Source organism: Oryzias latipes, chromosome 12 (genome assembly GCF_053564925.1).
Source record: "Oryzias latipes strain Hd-rR chromosome 12, Olatipes_Hd-rR_3.1".
NCBI classification, from domain to species: Eukaryota; Metazoa; Chordata; class Actinopteri; order Beloniformes; family Adrianichthyidae; genus Oryzias; species Oryzias latipes.
The window spans coordinates 24771262-24785905 of record NC_136248.1 but is presented as its reverse complement, the minus strand read 5'-3'; the positions used below and the strand labels follow the sequence as shown (position 1 = coordinate 24785905).

At 37.5% G+C, this 14644-nt stretch overlaps 1 protein-coding gene and 1 long non-coding RNA gene across 2 annotated transcripts; one reads left to right on the top strand and one right to left on the bottom strand.

Annotated features, from left to right (window-relative positions):
* Window positions 1-2496: 2496 nt before the first annotated feature.
* LOC105355201 (uncharacterized) lies at window positions 2497-3607 on the top strand. Its single transcript, XR_909681.4, has 2 exons — window positions 2497-2637; window positions 2974-3607. It is a non-coding gene; the product is annotated as an uncharacterized LOC105355201 (long non-coding RNA).
* A 1430-nt stretch (window positions 3608-5037) lies between these two features.
* LOC101166973 (Golgi phosphoprotein 3) lies at window positions 5038-12923 on the bottom strand. The gene is made up of 5 exons (XM_004074555.5): window positions 12463-12923; window positions 11860-11991; window positions 10628-10742; window positions 10231-10391; window positions 5038-7392 (listed from the first exon to the last, which is right to left on the bottom strand). Exons 1-5 carry the CDS (start codon window positions 12670-12672, stop codon window positions 7129-7131), a joined length of 882 nt encoding a protein of 293 aa, XP_004074603.1. The 5' UTR covers window positions 12673-12923; the 3' UTR covers window positions 5038-7128.
* Window positions 12924-14644: the final 1721 nt, after the last annotated feature.

The following is a 14644-nucleotide window of genomic DNA, read 5'->3' as shown; positions in this document are numbered from 1 at the left end:
GACCATTGGAACTCCCTTTATTCCGGGATCGACCAGTCTCTCCTCTGCCGTCTTCAGCTGGTCCAGAATTCAGCTGCCCGACTACTAACGGGGACCAGACGGCGTGATCACGTTACACCAATACTACGCTCTCTGCACTGGCTGCCTGTTTCTTTTAGAATTGATTTTAAAGTTTTACTCTTTGTTTTTCAATGTTTACATGGTCTGGCACCTCCTTATCTTTCTGAGCTCCTGCAGAGCCATCGTCCTCGTAGAGCTCTGTGATCTGTAGACCAGATGCTTTTAGTGGTTCCAAGGACTCGACTTGTGACCAAGGGGGACAGAGCGTTTTCAGTGGCTGCTCCTAAACTGTGGAATTGTCTTCCCCCGTCAGTGAGATCTGCCAGATCCTTAAATGATTTTAAATATCTGCTAAAAACTTGAAATTGGCTTTTAACACCAGAGAGAATGATAATTAGGCAGCTTTTTAGTGTTTTCCTTTATTGATGATTTTACTGTTATCGTTTTACTGTGGTTCTTTGAATTTTACCTATGGTTTTAGTGTATTTATACTTGTGCAGCACTTTGGATGTCTGGCAGATGTTAAAGCGCTATATAAATAAAGATTGATTGATTGATTGATTGATTGATTGATTGATTGATTGATTGATTGATTGATTGATTGATTGATTGATTGATTGATTGATTGATTGATTGATTGATTGATTGATTGATTGATTGATTGATTGATTGATTGATTGATTGATTGATTGATTGATTGAGCTTGTGGAAAGCTCTAAACATCTCACCATAGATACAGTCTATGGCTAAAATAATGTTTTTAAAATGCTGACATGAATAAATTGGAATAATTCACATGTTCGGCTCTTTTTTTAACTTCATAAGTTAGTTTAAATAGTAGGGTTTGTATGAAAGGACATATTATTCTAACCAAAGTGGATTCGACCTACTTTTTAAACATTGTTGTTTGAATATTACAATTAAAAATGACAATATGTACATGCTAAATTCTTTATTTAAAAAATATGTTTTTATAGAGGACAAACAAAAAAACAATGTATTTAAGTTAGATTTCCCAGATTCAGCACTAGGTTGAGTTGAACTCAGACTGGATGAAACATCAGGATGTTTTGTGCAGGTTTCTCCATATTGTATTTATGTTATTTATACTAGTATGATAAATAAAAATGAACTATTGTTTGTCTTTTGGCATAAATAACACACAAATAGCACTTTTATGAAATATGAAATAGTATATAACTTTTGGCAGAGGCTTCCATTCAAAATAAAAGACATCCTGTGTCACACAGGATCATCTCAGTTGCAGTAAATGTAGTAGTAGGTGGTGAAATATCAGGAGTGGTTTAAAAAAAACAGTTATTTTACTGTTTTTATGAAATTCATAAAATAAAAGCTAATTAAGTGAACCTTACAGTATTCTTTGAGCCATAAGGTGCCTTTAAAATCCTTTAATTTTTTCAAAAATATAAAATCGGATTTATAATTTTTTTCTGTTTTAGTATGACTTTAGTAAATGATGGATTCTTGGAGAGTTGCAGCTATCATAGTCAAGAACATCATGGAGTGGTACATACTGTCTTTTAGCTGATAGTAAGTGAGATAAACAAAGTTTGAGTTCGCTTGTTGTTGTTTTCTTTACTTTATTACTTCTTTACTTTAGTTACTTTATCAAACTACAAACTTTTTTTATTTATTTAACCAGAGAGCCACAATGGAGGGGGGTCAAAGGGTCACATGTGGCTCCGGAGCCGTAGGTTGCAGACCCCTGATCTATGACATATATTAAAATAAACCTGCTGAGCTGAATCACCTGACTAAACTGCACATTCCCTAGGACTTCCCTTTATTTTTAGACAAGAGAACCACAAGACAAGTCAGAACGTGTTTGTTCAGTTTTCCTTTGAACACCATCGTCTCTTATGGTATGATTTGAAAGAAACATTTTTAGTGGGCCTAAAACATCTCAGTTAATAATTTTTATGAGTTTGTTTTTTTTGGATAATGACAGAAGGTGTTCAGGACATTGTGTTAAGACAACTTTGCCTATAATCAGTGCGTTATCATTATTATCAGCTGGTCAGGGTGGTAAAATCATGTACAAATACAAACTGCTAAAAAAACACCAACCTAAGACCCTTATAGTCTTCGTGCGGTTGTCCGAGTGTGAGTAGCTAGAATAAACACAACTTGGGAAAAGCCACGACAGTGTGAATCATTACAACTTGTTTGCTTTCACTTTCTTTTCTGCTTGTCAGCTGATTTGGTACGTCTGATTTTCCACAGATCCACTTCTTAATGTCATTTTATGTACTTTTCTGACCGGCTTGGATGTCCACAAGAGATGCCGCAGATTTCTGTACAGTAAAGGTCAGGTTGGATGAGGTCATGTGTTGAGTGATTTTCATATTTGATAAGCGAGCTGGAAAAAACAACGTCATAAAAAAAGGCGGCACTTATCAGAAAAGGAAAGGCTGCATGAAGGGAGGGGAATCCCAACGGCATCTGTTAAATAGGCTAGTCTGGTTGAAAGAACAGGACTATTTTCGAACACCTAAAGCGAGAATCAACTCAAGCTGTGAAGCTCTTTCTTTCCTTCAGTGAAAATGGCCCGCCAGGGTGAGTTTTAAGCTGTTTACATTTACTTTTTACATTTCAAGTAGAACTGTTATCTATGATTTGTTACCCCGTGATGTTTTTTTTAAACTTTATTTTACCTTTAAAGTAAACTTTTTATGGTGAATGCTACATTTTCCTTATTAGACTTTAAAAACATGTTATTTTTTTTGTCTATAAAAGTGCTGTTTTTATCAGTTTACCTGAGTTTTAATAATGATATGTTTTTGATATAGATAAATGACATATATTGATTTACCTACTGGTGAGATTTAGATTTATGTAAATAAAAAGATAAACTAGGACAGGTTTACTGAAAATTCCCATTTTTCTCCTCAGAAATGTCAGCTTCTAAGGCGACTCCTACTACTCCTACAACAGTCGATCTCTGTGCGCTCATGCTGCGACAAACCGGAGATGAACTCTACTGGAGATACAAACTGCTGGAACTGCTGATCAAGCACTATCAAAGCATGAATCAATGTGGATGAAAATTCCTGGCCAAGCGCGGGATGAAGAAAATTCAAAAATGGAAAGCCTTAAAGAAAAATGGCAAAAATGAAAACGGAAACAGAGTCGTCTGTGAGTCCTGGAAAAAGTGGCGTTGCTCCCAGCTGGATGTACAAGGGTTGTGGAAAACACCGAGGGAGTGGCTGCTGTGATGGATGGATTCAAGACAGGACAGGACAAGACAGGATCTCTGTGGAAACCAAAGGTGAAGATTTGTTTCTCTGACAAGTCAGAAACCCCGCAATGGAAAGTCATCTGGAAAGACTGTTAAAAAAAACATATAAAAATGTTTACATTTATTCATGTTGTAGGTTCTGTGTTTGAATATTTATGTTTTCATGCCCAATCATTTTATTTTATCAAATGGAAAAACAGGTACACTGTTGAAACTATTTAAAGTGAGCAATATATGGTTTTTAAACATACCTCTGTGGATTTTAAATTAAAAAATCCATAACATTCATTTAATTGTGTTCCTGCATTTCTTTCCATTTTATGACCAAATGTAAAATCTTTGAAAAACTCGCTCTATAATTATGATTTTAAAAGCCCTTCTCATAAAAATAGAGCAAAATATGTATATTTTTAAAGAAAAGGTTTTAGGAGTGGCATCAGTGTTTGAATGATTTAAGAAGAAAATCAAAAATACTTTAAAAATACTAATCACAGAAATTTGAAAAAATAAAATCTGTGTCAAGATTATTTAACTATCTAAATTTGTTTTCAGTTAGGATGACCCGTGTCAGCTGATTTTTCAGATGACACGCTGTGGTGGAGGGTTGATTTGAAGGGAAAAAAAAAAGAGCTGACTGCCAGGAAGTGCAAAGCAGTTAACACAACCACCCACGAGGGGGCAGTGTGACTGGTGAATAAATCACAAAGAAGAGAAGCTTGTCTTGCTCCTCCCACCAAATAAATTAGAGGCTCTTTTTTTCCAGCCTCTTACTGAAATGGGCTGCTTTAAATTTATGCCCAAACACACACACACAAAGTTTCCTTAGTGATGTGTGTAACTGAGCTGAAAAGCATTTAAATAAAAGAGAAAATAGCATTTTGTTGTAATTATAAAGCTGGTCTATTGAGGCACATAAGAGTTCCTTTGAAAATAAGAAAATAATAATGAATTTAATATTTATTAAAATGTGCTACATCTGTCATCCTTTCCTTTTAATGTTAACCTAAATATAAATGCAACTTCATTGGTTTAAGATCCCCTACAATAGGTAAATAAAGTTCATACTTTTTTGTATGTATTCTAATATTTAATAGAGCTTAAAGAGCATCAAACTTTTTACTAATATATCGCCTAAATTTAGAAATGGCTGCATTCTGGTGGGACAAGGCCTATACAACTTTACAAAGTTTATCATTATATGAGCATTTTATTTTTAATCTTACAAATCTAAAAAACTAACTTTAAAGCAATGATACAATCATTTTCTTCAGCCAGAGAGCCCCAAAGGAGGGGTAAAAGAGCCACCGGAGCCTCGGTTTGCAGACCTTTGGACTAGCTTGTTGCATTCATTTTATTTTTCTTCCCTTTTCTTGTCATTATAGACAATACCATCCTCAATAAATCAGGCTTCAGGCAGTTTATTACATCAGTCCTGGTTCTGCTTTTGAAAGTGCTTTGCCTTAAAGCAATGTTTATCTGAATTTTCTGCCTGACTATATAATGTTTCTGAAAAAACTTCCCAAATGCAAGAAAGCTCATTATAGAGTGAAAGGGATTAAAATAACCCCTCATAAATAACAATAAAATAAAAATAAAAAACATCAAGACAATCTTGCTGAATGACCTGCATTAGCGGTTAATAATTCTTCTTTGAAATAAGTGAACAAACCGTCATAAAAGGCGGTAAAATATCAAATAAAAACATCAGCAAAACGGTGTAAATTCAGGCACTTAAAGGATCCTTACTTTATTTTGTGTTGTAATACAAAAAGCATACAGAATCAGAGGATAGCAGAGAAGATCCCTTTCATCGAATTCCAATAGATCGTACACATTAAAGGACTAATAATTACATACAAGCCTTTTTTTTCTCTGTAGCTACATCCGCAAGTACCCCAGCCCTCCACCAAAAGCATGCATCTCTTCCATGTAAACGGAGCTGACGTTTTTTATACCCCTTGATATTTTTGCAAGTAGAATTAAAAATTAAAAAAAAAAAAAGAGTGTGCAATCAAAGGTTGTAACATCATCCAAAAATATATCAACTGAAAGAGAATTACTTTTTTAATTCATAAATATAGGGTGGAGTTAAATAGAACTGAACTAGACTGTATTTGTTGTTAGTTTGAGCTCCAATGCTTTTATTTAGACTCATTTGGACCCGAGTACCCACCCCCCACCCCCCGCCGCCTCTACATCTGTATGTATAAAAAAATACAAGATGCCCACTGGACTTTCTTTTTTTTTTTCTGACAGAAGAAGCTGATGGGTGAGGAAATGTACAAACAGACTGAGACACACACCAGCAGCAAATAGAAAGGGGGTCGACCCGATTGCACATTTCCACGCTTTCTCCTGGTGAGGATTCACGGACGCCGTTCCCCCTCTACGACGAAAACACGGGTGACTTTTGAGGACCAGTCAAGTGTGAGTTAGTGTGCGAGGCGTGGTCGCTTTGGAATTTTGCAAACCTCCAAAAGGAAATTACAAAGAAGCAAAACTCAAAAGCTCGACCAGACAATTTTGTCTAGACACCACCAGTGTTCATTGGGGGAAATGTTTTTTATTTTTGAAAATAAAACAGAATGGATTGAACTGAAACTAGCCGGTTTGGCTGAAGACTCCCAGCCTTTCGTGTAAGGTTCATAGTTGCTCTCCTACAAGATGGTCACAGACTAACCTGGGGGCTTCTTTGCACATTTATCCACAAATAGAAATGTAAGCAGATGCATTATTAAATGTGGCCAAAGGAATGATTTTAAAATATTCACAGAAACACTTATAGCTTTTTCCATAGCCGCCAGGTTCATCATTTTCAAACACTGCTGCGTGGCGCAACCCCCCCAGAAAATGCCTATAAATACCGCTCACCTGCTGGGCTATTGACTGTGCAAAAACACTTAAGAAATGGGAGGCTACTCCAAGCAACATTGACTAGCAACGTAAATAGAAAAAGGAAGTTATGTTCTTCAAACTCAGAGATAACTCCTGTGAAAACAGCAACATAAAAATTTGTCTTGGACTTGATTCTTCATTTAGGTTTAAGTCTCTCAAGGCCAAATAGGCTCACTTTTTACGCATCGGGAACCGAGCTGATGGTTTTAGTTTTCTTATTTTCTTCTTCTTCAAAAAAAAAAAAAAAAAAACAATGAAGGAGAAAAAAATGGACAAATTGTAGAGAAAAAAGCAGAGAAAACCAGTAAAACATTCAGTAACCAAAAGCATGGTTTCCCAGAGGGGAATGAGAAGGTGGAAGGAGAGGGCGTGTGCCAGCCCAAAGCATCAGTTTGCTCTTTTCTTTCCTCCTCGCATTAGCATGTGAGACGGTACAAAAACCAGTCAGTCTGGCCAGATGTTTAGGAAATGGAGAAATGATGGGGTTTCTGACATTTTTTTTTTACAAGCAAAACTTGGCCCCAGCCAATATCTTCATATTCACCATGACTACTGCTGCCATAAGCCTTTTTTTTTGTATCTGGTGTTATCGTACAGGAACAGGGAGCCACGTGTTCGTAGTGTCGACGTCTTTAGATGCATCCGACGCTGCAGCAGCGCATAACTTACCTCACTTCAGTGAAAGCAGTCCCCCGTTTTTCATTCATTCCATCCAATCAACTCTTAACTTGGTGAAGCCCACCACCGATCAGACTGCACTGTGTTAATATGGTCTACCACCAAAGTAGATGTATAAACAGGCTCCACAACCAGAAAAGATTGTCTCATTAAAGTGAGGTCTGTCTCATGAAGTCCTTCAACCGATTAAATAACAGACCAGAACCGGATCTTTCAGTCCAACCGAATCGGTGTTTTCATTTGGTGAATGCTGCCACGACAGCCCACATTAGTTCATTGACGTTGGGCTTTGTGCTCTCCTTCTCGGGCTCCAGCTCTAGCAGGGAGTGGACTCTCTTCATGCACAGGTCATACTGGTCGTCTTGGAGTGGGGCAAAGGCGTTCTCGAGAACATCGGACGAATGAGCCAGAAGGATCAAGGATAGGACCCTCTTGTCCATGCGATGCGGATCGTTCACCCACTTATCCAAAACGGAGTCCTGGACCTTCTTGATAAGGCGCTGTAGAGAGCACAATGAGTGTGTGGGTTACATCGACGTAAATCCGTTTTAAAAACACCAGATAAAGAAAAAGTGAATCAAAACTCTTCTAATAATTATGTTAAACACTAACCAAAAATCTAAGTGAGGGCTGAAAGTGTAGTTACAATCAGCCAGGTTTGGGACAGTTTTAAAAGCAAAAGTAACAGAAATCAGTCTGACCAATCAGACGTGGTTAACGTCCTCACTTCCTGGTGCCAAAATGGCTCAAAGTTTCTCAGTTCTAACAAACAATAGCACCTCAACATCGTGTTTAGCTGTGTTGCTTCCCACGGGATCTGTTGTCAGACTGTGTAAAAAGTGTATAAAATAATAAAACTTAAAGACGTGTGCCTGTCCAGCTTCAACACCACTGACAGCACTACATCTCCCATGATGCATCGGGTTAAAGTGACAGCATCTCTTACTGCGCTGTTGTTAACTGTCATGAAGCACAACAAACACAAACAGGGACCAAATTTAGTTTCAGACTTTAAGAACTTTTGATAAATTTGAAGTCAAGTTTAAATAAAAGTGATAAGATAAGAAACAGGATTATGGTTAAGAGGCCAAAAGACACATTTGAACTAAATTAAAAAGAAGTTATTTAATCCAAAAACCTTTTTTTAATTAGAAAAAAAAAACCTGAATGGACTTGAATATCATAATGCTGGTCTTTCTTGTGTAAAATTTATCAAGCATGTTATAATTATATAAGGGAATATTCTTTTCTTTTTTTATAATCTCAATGCAGATATTCACGGAGATCAAAATGAAGAAAACCCATATGTGTCTGCCAATGTCCAGACGTTAACCCCACTGAGAACTTCAAGGTCATGCTGAAGAAAACTAGAAATTATGTCGCAATCAAAGCTGAAGAAAACTAGAAATTATGTCGCAATCAAAGCTGAAGAAAACTAGAAATTATGTCGCAATCAAAGCTTAAGGTGGACTGACAAAACAACCATAGGCTAACATCGAATCTTTGGCTTTAAAACAACCTCATCTGGGTTTCTATAACAGTCTGTCCCGCCTTTACGCCCACCTTTGGAAAAGATTATGGCTCAGTGGTATAAGAATGCAAACAAACCCCAGATCGGAAAAACTTGCTTCAAATGGGCTCAAAACAAACCAACAGATAAGATCAAAAAGCGATCTGTGCAGCAATTTCCTGTCACTGCTTAGAATTTCAAAGAGAGAATTCCTTTAACATCAGAGATGTCATGTCCCACAAGTTATCAGGTAAACTTAATTACATGACAAGAGTTTTGGAAGCTGCCAATGTTGCTTGTTTAAGGCCATGTCACACAGCCACTACGTATATTTTGTGCATATAGCACGGATGAGAATTGGTCGTACGTCAATATGTGAGAAAAGTTATGGAAACTACGAGACATTTTCATAGATTTATCAAGAATGAAACATTAAAACCATGGAAAAAGTATGAAAAAAAGCAACAACACAAAGGACACGTAAATCAGTGTAGAACATGAACCATCCGTGATTATTGCACTGCTTATATGCAATTAGTTTGTGATTAATACGGCAATTACATAATTTTAATGAAATATGTACGCCGTACACGCAATATAGAAGTTATACATCTGTGGTACATGCGTGAAAACTCCATTAAGCATTTGTGGACATATATGGAACGGTTGTGGAAAGCCACAAATTTGCCACAAATATCTAGCAAAGATCACGCATAATTGCGTATGATTTATGTAATAATTTCATATAATCTATGTAAAGTATGCGTAACTTGCATGATTCTTAACCGGCCTATAATTTTGAACAGCTGAAAACTATATTTACATAAAGTTGGCAGGTGGACTTGACACGTGAAGAAAGAACTTTATGTAAACGTCAAACACTCAAGTCCACCTATTTTATGACATCTTGTCATTTTATAAGCCTGGCTGGTAGTTACACATTAACATCTCCAAGGAGATAAATCCTGTTTTGGTTTCCTTCTTAGAATTAATAAACCAAACTACGGGTTTTTTACAGTTAGGGCTGGGGTTAAAAAAAAGGATAAATGTGTCAACTTGAGAGACAAATTATGGCACAATAATCCTTAGATCAATTTTCTGTATCAGTACTTTTTCTGCACTTAGGCCACATTTGCTAAAAATAACATATAGCTCTTTATAGAAAAGCTAATGTCTCAAAAATAAATGGTATTTCTTCAAAAGGCATATAATAAGTGTGTAATTCATAACCCATCAACTCCATAATTCTGAGTTGTAATAATCAAAAAGGTTTAATTGAAAAGATGGTCATGGTTACAATATAATTCAAATAGAACAACTTTATCTACAGCTTTATATGTTGTTGGATATAAATTTCTTTGCTAGAAAAAGTATAAATGTGTAATCTAGTTAGCTCTTTAGCTCATCCAAATAAGTAATCAAATACGAAACAACCCTGCGACAGACTGGCGACCTGTCCAGGATGTCCCCTGCCTTTGCCCATAAGTGGCCAGGATAAGCTCCAGCAGCCCCGTTACCCCGAAAGGGAAAATATGGATGAAAATGAATGAATGAATACGAAACAAATAAAAATAATAACATCCACTCAAAGAGAACCTAACAGGAAATGCGAGTTTGAGAGCTATCATGCGCATACTACTATCCTTTCAGAAAACACCAGTGTTTAAAGAAGAGGTCAAACCGGTTAAAAATAGAAGTAGGGCGTGATGGTTCATTTTCCTAAATGTTTACCTACTCTTAATTGTGTTATTTGTTACTCTTTTTCTATCTAAAATAGTTTTTAGATTAACTCTGCCAATTGAAAAAGCTGAGTGCTCACTTGTCGTACCTGCTTAATGGTGCTATTGGTGAGCGGATGCGTGGTCATGTCGAAGAGCAGGAAGTTCTGTTTCTCTGTGGTCAGGACCCCTTTCTCAACTAAGTTCTTCGCCAGGCGTTCTCTGACATTTCTCAGCTGGTAGTGCAGCTTCAGGGGATTCCAGGTCTCTCCTAGAAAACACCAGACAGTTTTAGTGAAAGGCCAAATCCAAGGTATAAAGTTACCATCGAAACACCTTCGAAAACTACACAGTTATCATCAGTGAACTCTTAGGCTAATCTGTTCTAAATACACCAAGAACATGGTGTATTTAACACCACGTAACAAGAACAGCACAGCGTATGCAAATAATAATAGCAGATTACAGAAGGTTTTTGCTTCGCAAAAGCAGAAGAGCTTATCTCACCACTCAGCAGCTCTATCCAGCTCTGGACAGTTTCTGGAGGCTGGGTTTCTTTAATGTGCTTCAGGGCCTCGTCCAACAGCACGTCTCCCGTTGGAGCATCAGACTTGCAGATTACCTTCCCGAAAAAAAAAAAAAAAAAAGACAAAGGAAGATACCCGTTAGTCACACCCTAGAAAACGTACGCAAAACAAATAGTGAGAAGTAGGGCTATTCCTGGTTAGGATTTTCCATTTCATTTATTTATTCAGTTATATTTAAACAGGTCAATTCTCAACACGTGTTTGCTCAAGGCGCTACACAAAAGGAAACATCAATTATTTACTATTATTATATAGGTTATAATATTTATTCATTTTGAATATTTCAACAGCTATAGTCAAATTCAACACAGATAAGTCAAACAAAAAAAAGAGGAAGGAAGGATAAAGGGACGGAGAGGAGTTTCCTAAAAAAAAAAATTAAAAAAATAGAAGCCCGAGGGCAACAATCTGCCATAAACAGTCAGAAGGATAACAAAGAAAAACAGAAACAGAAAATCCAACTATCCTGAAATAATTTAAATTAATGTCATTTAAAGTACATTTAAAGTTCCAATCATCTTTTGATGTGTTGTTTCTGGTACTCCTTTAATTGTTATGCAGTTTCTAGCCCAAACCCCAAAACCTGTTGTTTTCCAGGACATAGTTTCTGCAGAGCGGCAGTATTCATTAGAAATCCGCCTCTGAGTTATGGGCGGGGCCATTGCTATGGAGCACCCCCCCCTTCCCAATTACCGACAGCTTTCTGTTTACGTGCTTTCCCACTAGCTTACAGCCCCTCATATCCCCCAACCAAACATGACAGGTGCAACAAAAATGGTGAGCAATAGCCGACATCCAGCCAGACTCCAGCTCTGACGAGGGAAAAACACAGACGTACACTGATCTAGTCGTCCACAAGTGATAATGTCATAATAATGCATCAGAAAGGAGGTCTTTTTTAAACCATATTTTTTCATCTGCTCCTGATTCACAATGATTTTAGGAAAGAAATACTCAGAAATGCAATTTTAAGCCTATTTTTTTCTTTATAAATGCCCTCCATTGTCAGAAAAATGTCACAAGAACATGTTTAAAAACAACAACACAATTTTCTTTATCAGAGTAGGTTTTGAAAACACAGAAACATCATTTAGTTACAGTTCAGGAGGAAATCCTGAAAGATTTGACGCTGATTTCATAATTTATCTTTACCTTTCTGGCAAGAAGGCTTTTCCTCCTGACCCCACAGGGCTCCAGATGTAGCCTCCCCCTGAGGGCCAGCTCCACCAGCATACACCCACGGAGACCGGAAGAAATACAGTCGTTCCAGAAAGACGTGTAACCCTGAAGGAGAGGAGGAAGAGGACAAAACACGACTTCCTTGTTAACAAACGTGTTAAGCAAGTTGAGATACATACTGTCAGGTTGTGGCAAAAAAAGAACACAGTCGGTTTGCTCAAACCCAAAGACCCAAGCAACTCAGTGAAGTTGTCAATCAGCGGGAAATAACTTTTGATCCGCGGAATCTAGTTTATCCAGACAAAAAGTAGAGCCAAACGGCCGCGGTGAGATTAAAGCCACCTACTACTAGCCGATTGACACGTTGCACTGTGACATCATAAATAAATACGAGATGCCCGTAAAACATTTTCCGAAAAACAATTTCAAAATCAAGCTTAAAAACACAAATGGAAGTCGGCGGCACTGACATTTATGCTTGGGGAACCAAAGTAAACACTGGTGGTGTTCTACGGTTATGTTAAACTAATTGGTGACTAGCTAGCTTAGTCGGCGAACAACACAAACAACCGTCACCTCTCTATCCTTGAGGCCCAGGAGCAACACTTCCTCCATTAACGTAAGTCTGGTTTCCTTGGAGTCCCCTTTGTCGTCGTCTTCCTCCTCCCCGCGGCGGGCCTCGTCGTCCTCGTCGCCAGACCCCTTCTCCTTGTCGGCGGCGGCATTGCGACTAGCCTCGGTCTTCCGTTGGACGAGGCCCGAGGTTCTCTGCGTTAGAGAAGTCATCCCTAAAAGACGGCAGCTTGTTCGGATTCGAAGACAAACAACGGATGCAAACAGAGGTAGGCGCGAGCCGCATGTAACTTCACTCTGTAAGGTGGGTTTAAGGGGGAAACAGTGAGTCGGATCGAGCCGAAACGGCCGCTGACGTTAAGCTCGGCTCGGGATTCCTGCAGAAACTCTGCCTACTTCCTGATCCAACATGGCGGCGAATGCAGTGACGTCAAAGTATGAGCCGTGAATGCGTCTCCGGTGTTACCTTCATGGTCATCGGGATTTCTTTTGAACGATATATGTTGCCAGGTAGGTGAGTGGTGAAATTATCCATAAAACACAACAGGATAATACACTTATGATTAAGCAACATTCTTTGTTTGTTTCATAAAAAGCATCGCAGGATAAAAAAATAATATTTTTTTATTGTAAAATTGTTTTCAGCTTTTAATAAAGAAAAACTATACTTTTTACAAGTTCAGACTGATTCCAGTATACAATCAATGTGTGCAGATGCAGATACCATGACATTAAAGGTGTTCATAATACAATTACCTTGATATTTCAGGGTTTACTCAGAGTTTTGTGGACTCTCAATGTAGCTGAGGTTACTCCAGTACATTGATAATTGTGTTTTTGTGCCATTTCTTTTATCAATTGATGCGAATAAGGAGAAGATGAGAAAAAGCAGTTGGAAACAACCTGTAGCAGTGACTGTGTTACAGTTGGCAGGCTACAACGTCCCTGCGCCGCTCCCTTCGGATGCATCTATACTTGCAAACAAAAAGATGTATGTACATCTTCCTCATCTGAGCTGGCGTCTGGCTCCAAACTGTAAAGCTGGATAGATCCAATATTGCTTGCCATTCTTTTACACCATGAATGTTAGGTTGGGGTTGTGAGGGTCTGTATGTTAACAGGATAGAGTATAAAGTAAGGGATAATGGGAAATGAGCGAAGGCTCACTCTGCACCAACAGTCCTGCCCACAACTGAGAGGTGAATTTTTGATTTACTACTGCTACTCTGCAGAAACTATGTGTAAGAAAACATAAATATATATTTTCACTGTGGCTAAAAATTGCATAATAACAATTAAAGGACTACCGGGAACGCTTTGACAACATATCAAAAGATGATTGGAGAGGGACTTTAAGTGACGTTAACTTATTTCAGTTGTATTATTGGTTTTACTGCAACAATCCAGGGTTTTTCCTGGTTGGAAAAATAACCAGTGAATTTCTGCCATTGTTAAAAGGTAAACAGTAAACAATTACTACAGAAAGTTTTACATTTGCTTGTTTTTCTGAAGATTATGTAATACAATTGCACTGGAGTTTTTTCCCCTCACAGCATGACACGTCAATATACATTATCAACACTAGGTGGCAGGACTTGATTGTGAAATATGACCAGGCATCTCCTCTGTCTTTGTTTTTATTATCAGTGTTACCAAGGAAACCTAAATTATGTCTACTTTACTTTGATAGAATATCACAACCATTAAGCCCTTCGGAACATTTGAATTCAGCAACAATCTTTTATGATTCACGCCAAAGTCATCTCCTGTTTTCTTGTTTTCTTAGAACATAAACTTTGCTCATGGACGGTCCACAATGAGCCAAAAGGTTATGTTGTTGTACTGTTAGACAGTCTTTTCATTGGCAGACGTCTGTCAGAGATACACACTGTGCAAATAAAATCCTATATTTCTCCTAATTGCAGTTTTTTTTTCTATGTTTGTCATGCATAAATCACTTGTGCAAGCTAATGCAAGGTAAATGATGTCTTTCTTGTATTATTTTATTTAATTTGTAGTTACTTTTTTATTACAGCAAAATGAACACAGGAAATTCGTTTTTTAAGAAACATTGATGATTCAAGTAGCGCATTTCTGTTCTCATAAAGTTTGTCATTCAAGAGTTTAAAGTTTAAGTTACTTTAGATTTTTTTGGTTATCATTAATACTGTTTATTACACGCTAA

Excerpts from the sequence above, each read along its gene's own strand:
- LOC101166973 (XM_004074555.5), bottom strand. The coding sequence starts at position 12,672 with ATGACTTCTCTAACGCAGAGAACCTCGGGCCTCGTCCAACGGAAGACC. Across the intron at positions 10,392-10,627 it reads CTGGATAGAGCTGCTGAGTG|GAGAGACCTGGAATCCCCTG; the intron begins GTGAGATAAGCT and ends GGTGTTTTCTAG. Across the intron at positions 7,393-10,230 it reads CCAATAGCACCATTAAGCAG|CGCCTTATCAAGAAGGTCCA; the intron begins GTACGACAAGTG and ends TGCTCTCTACAG.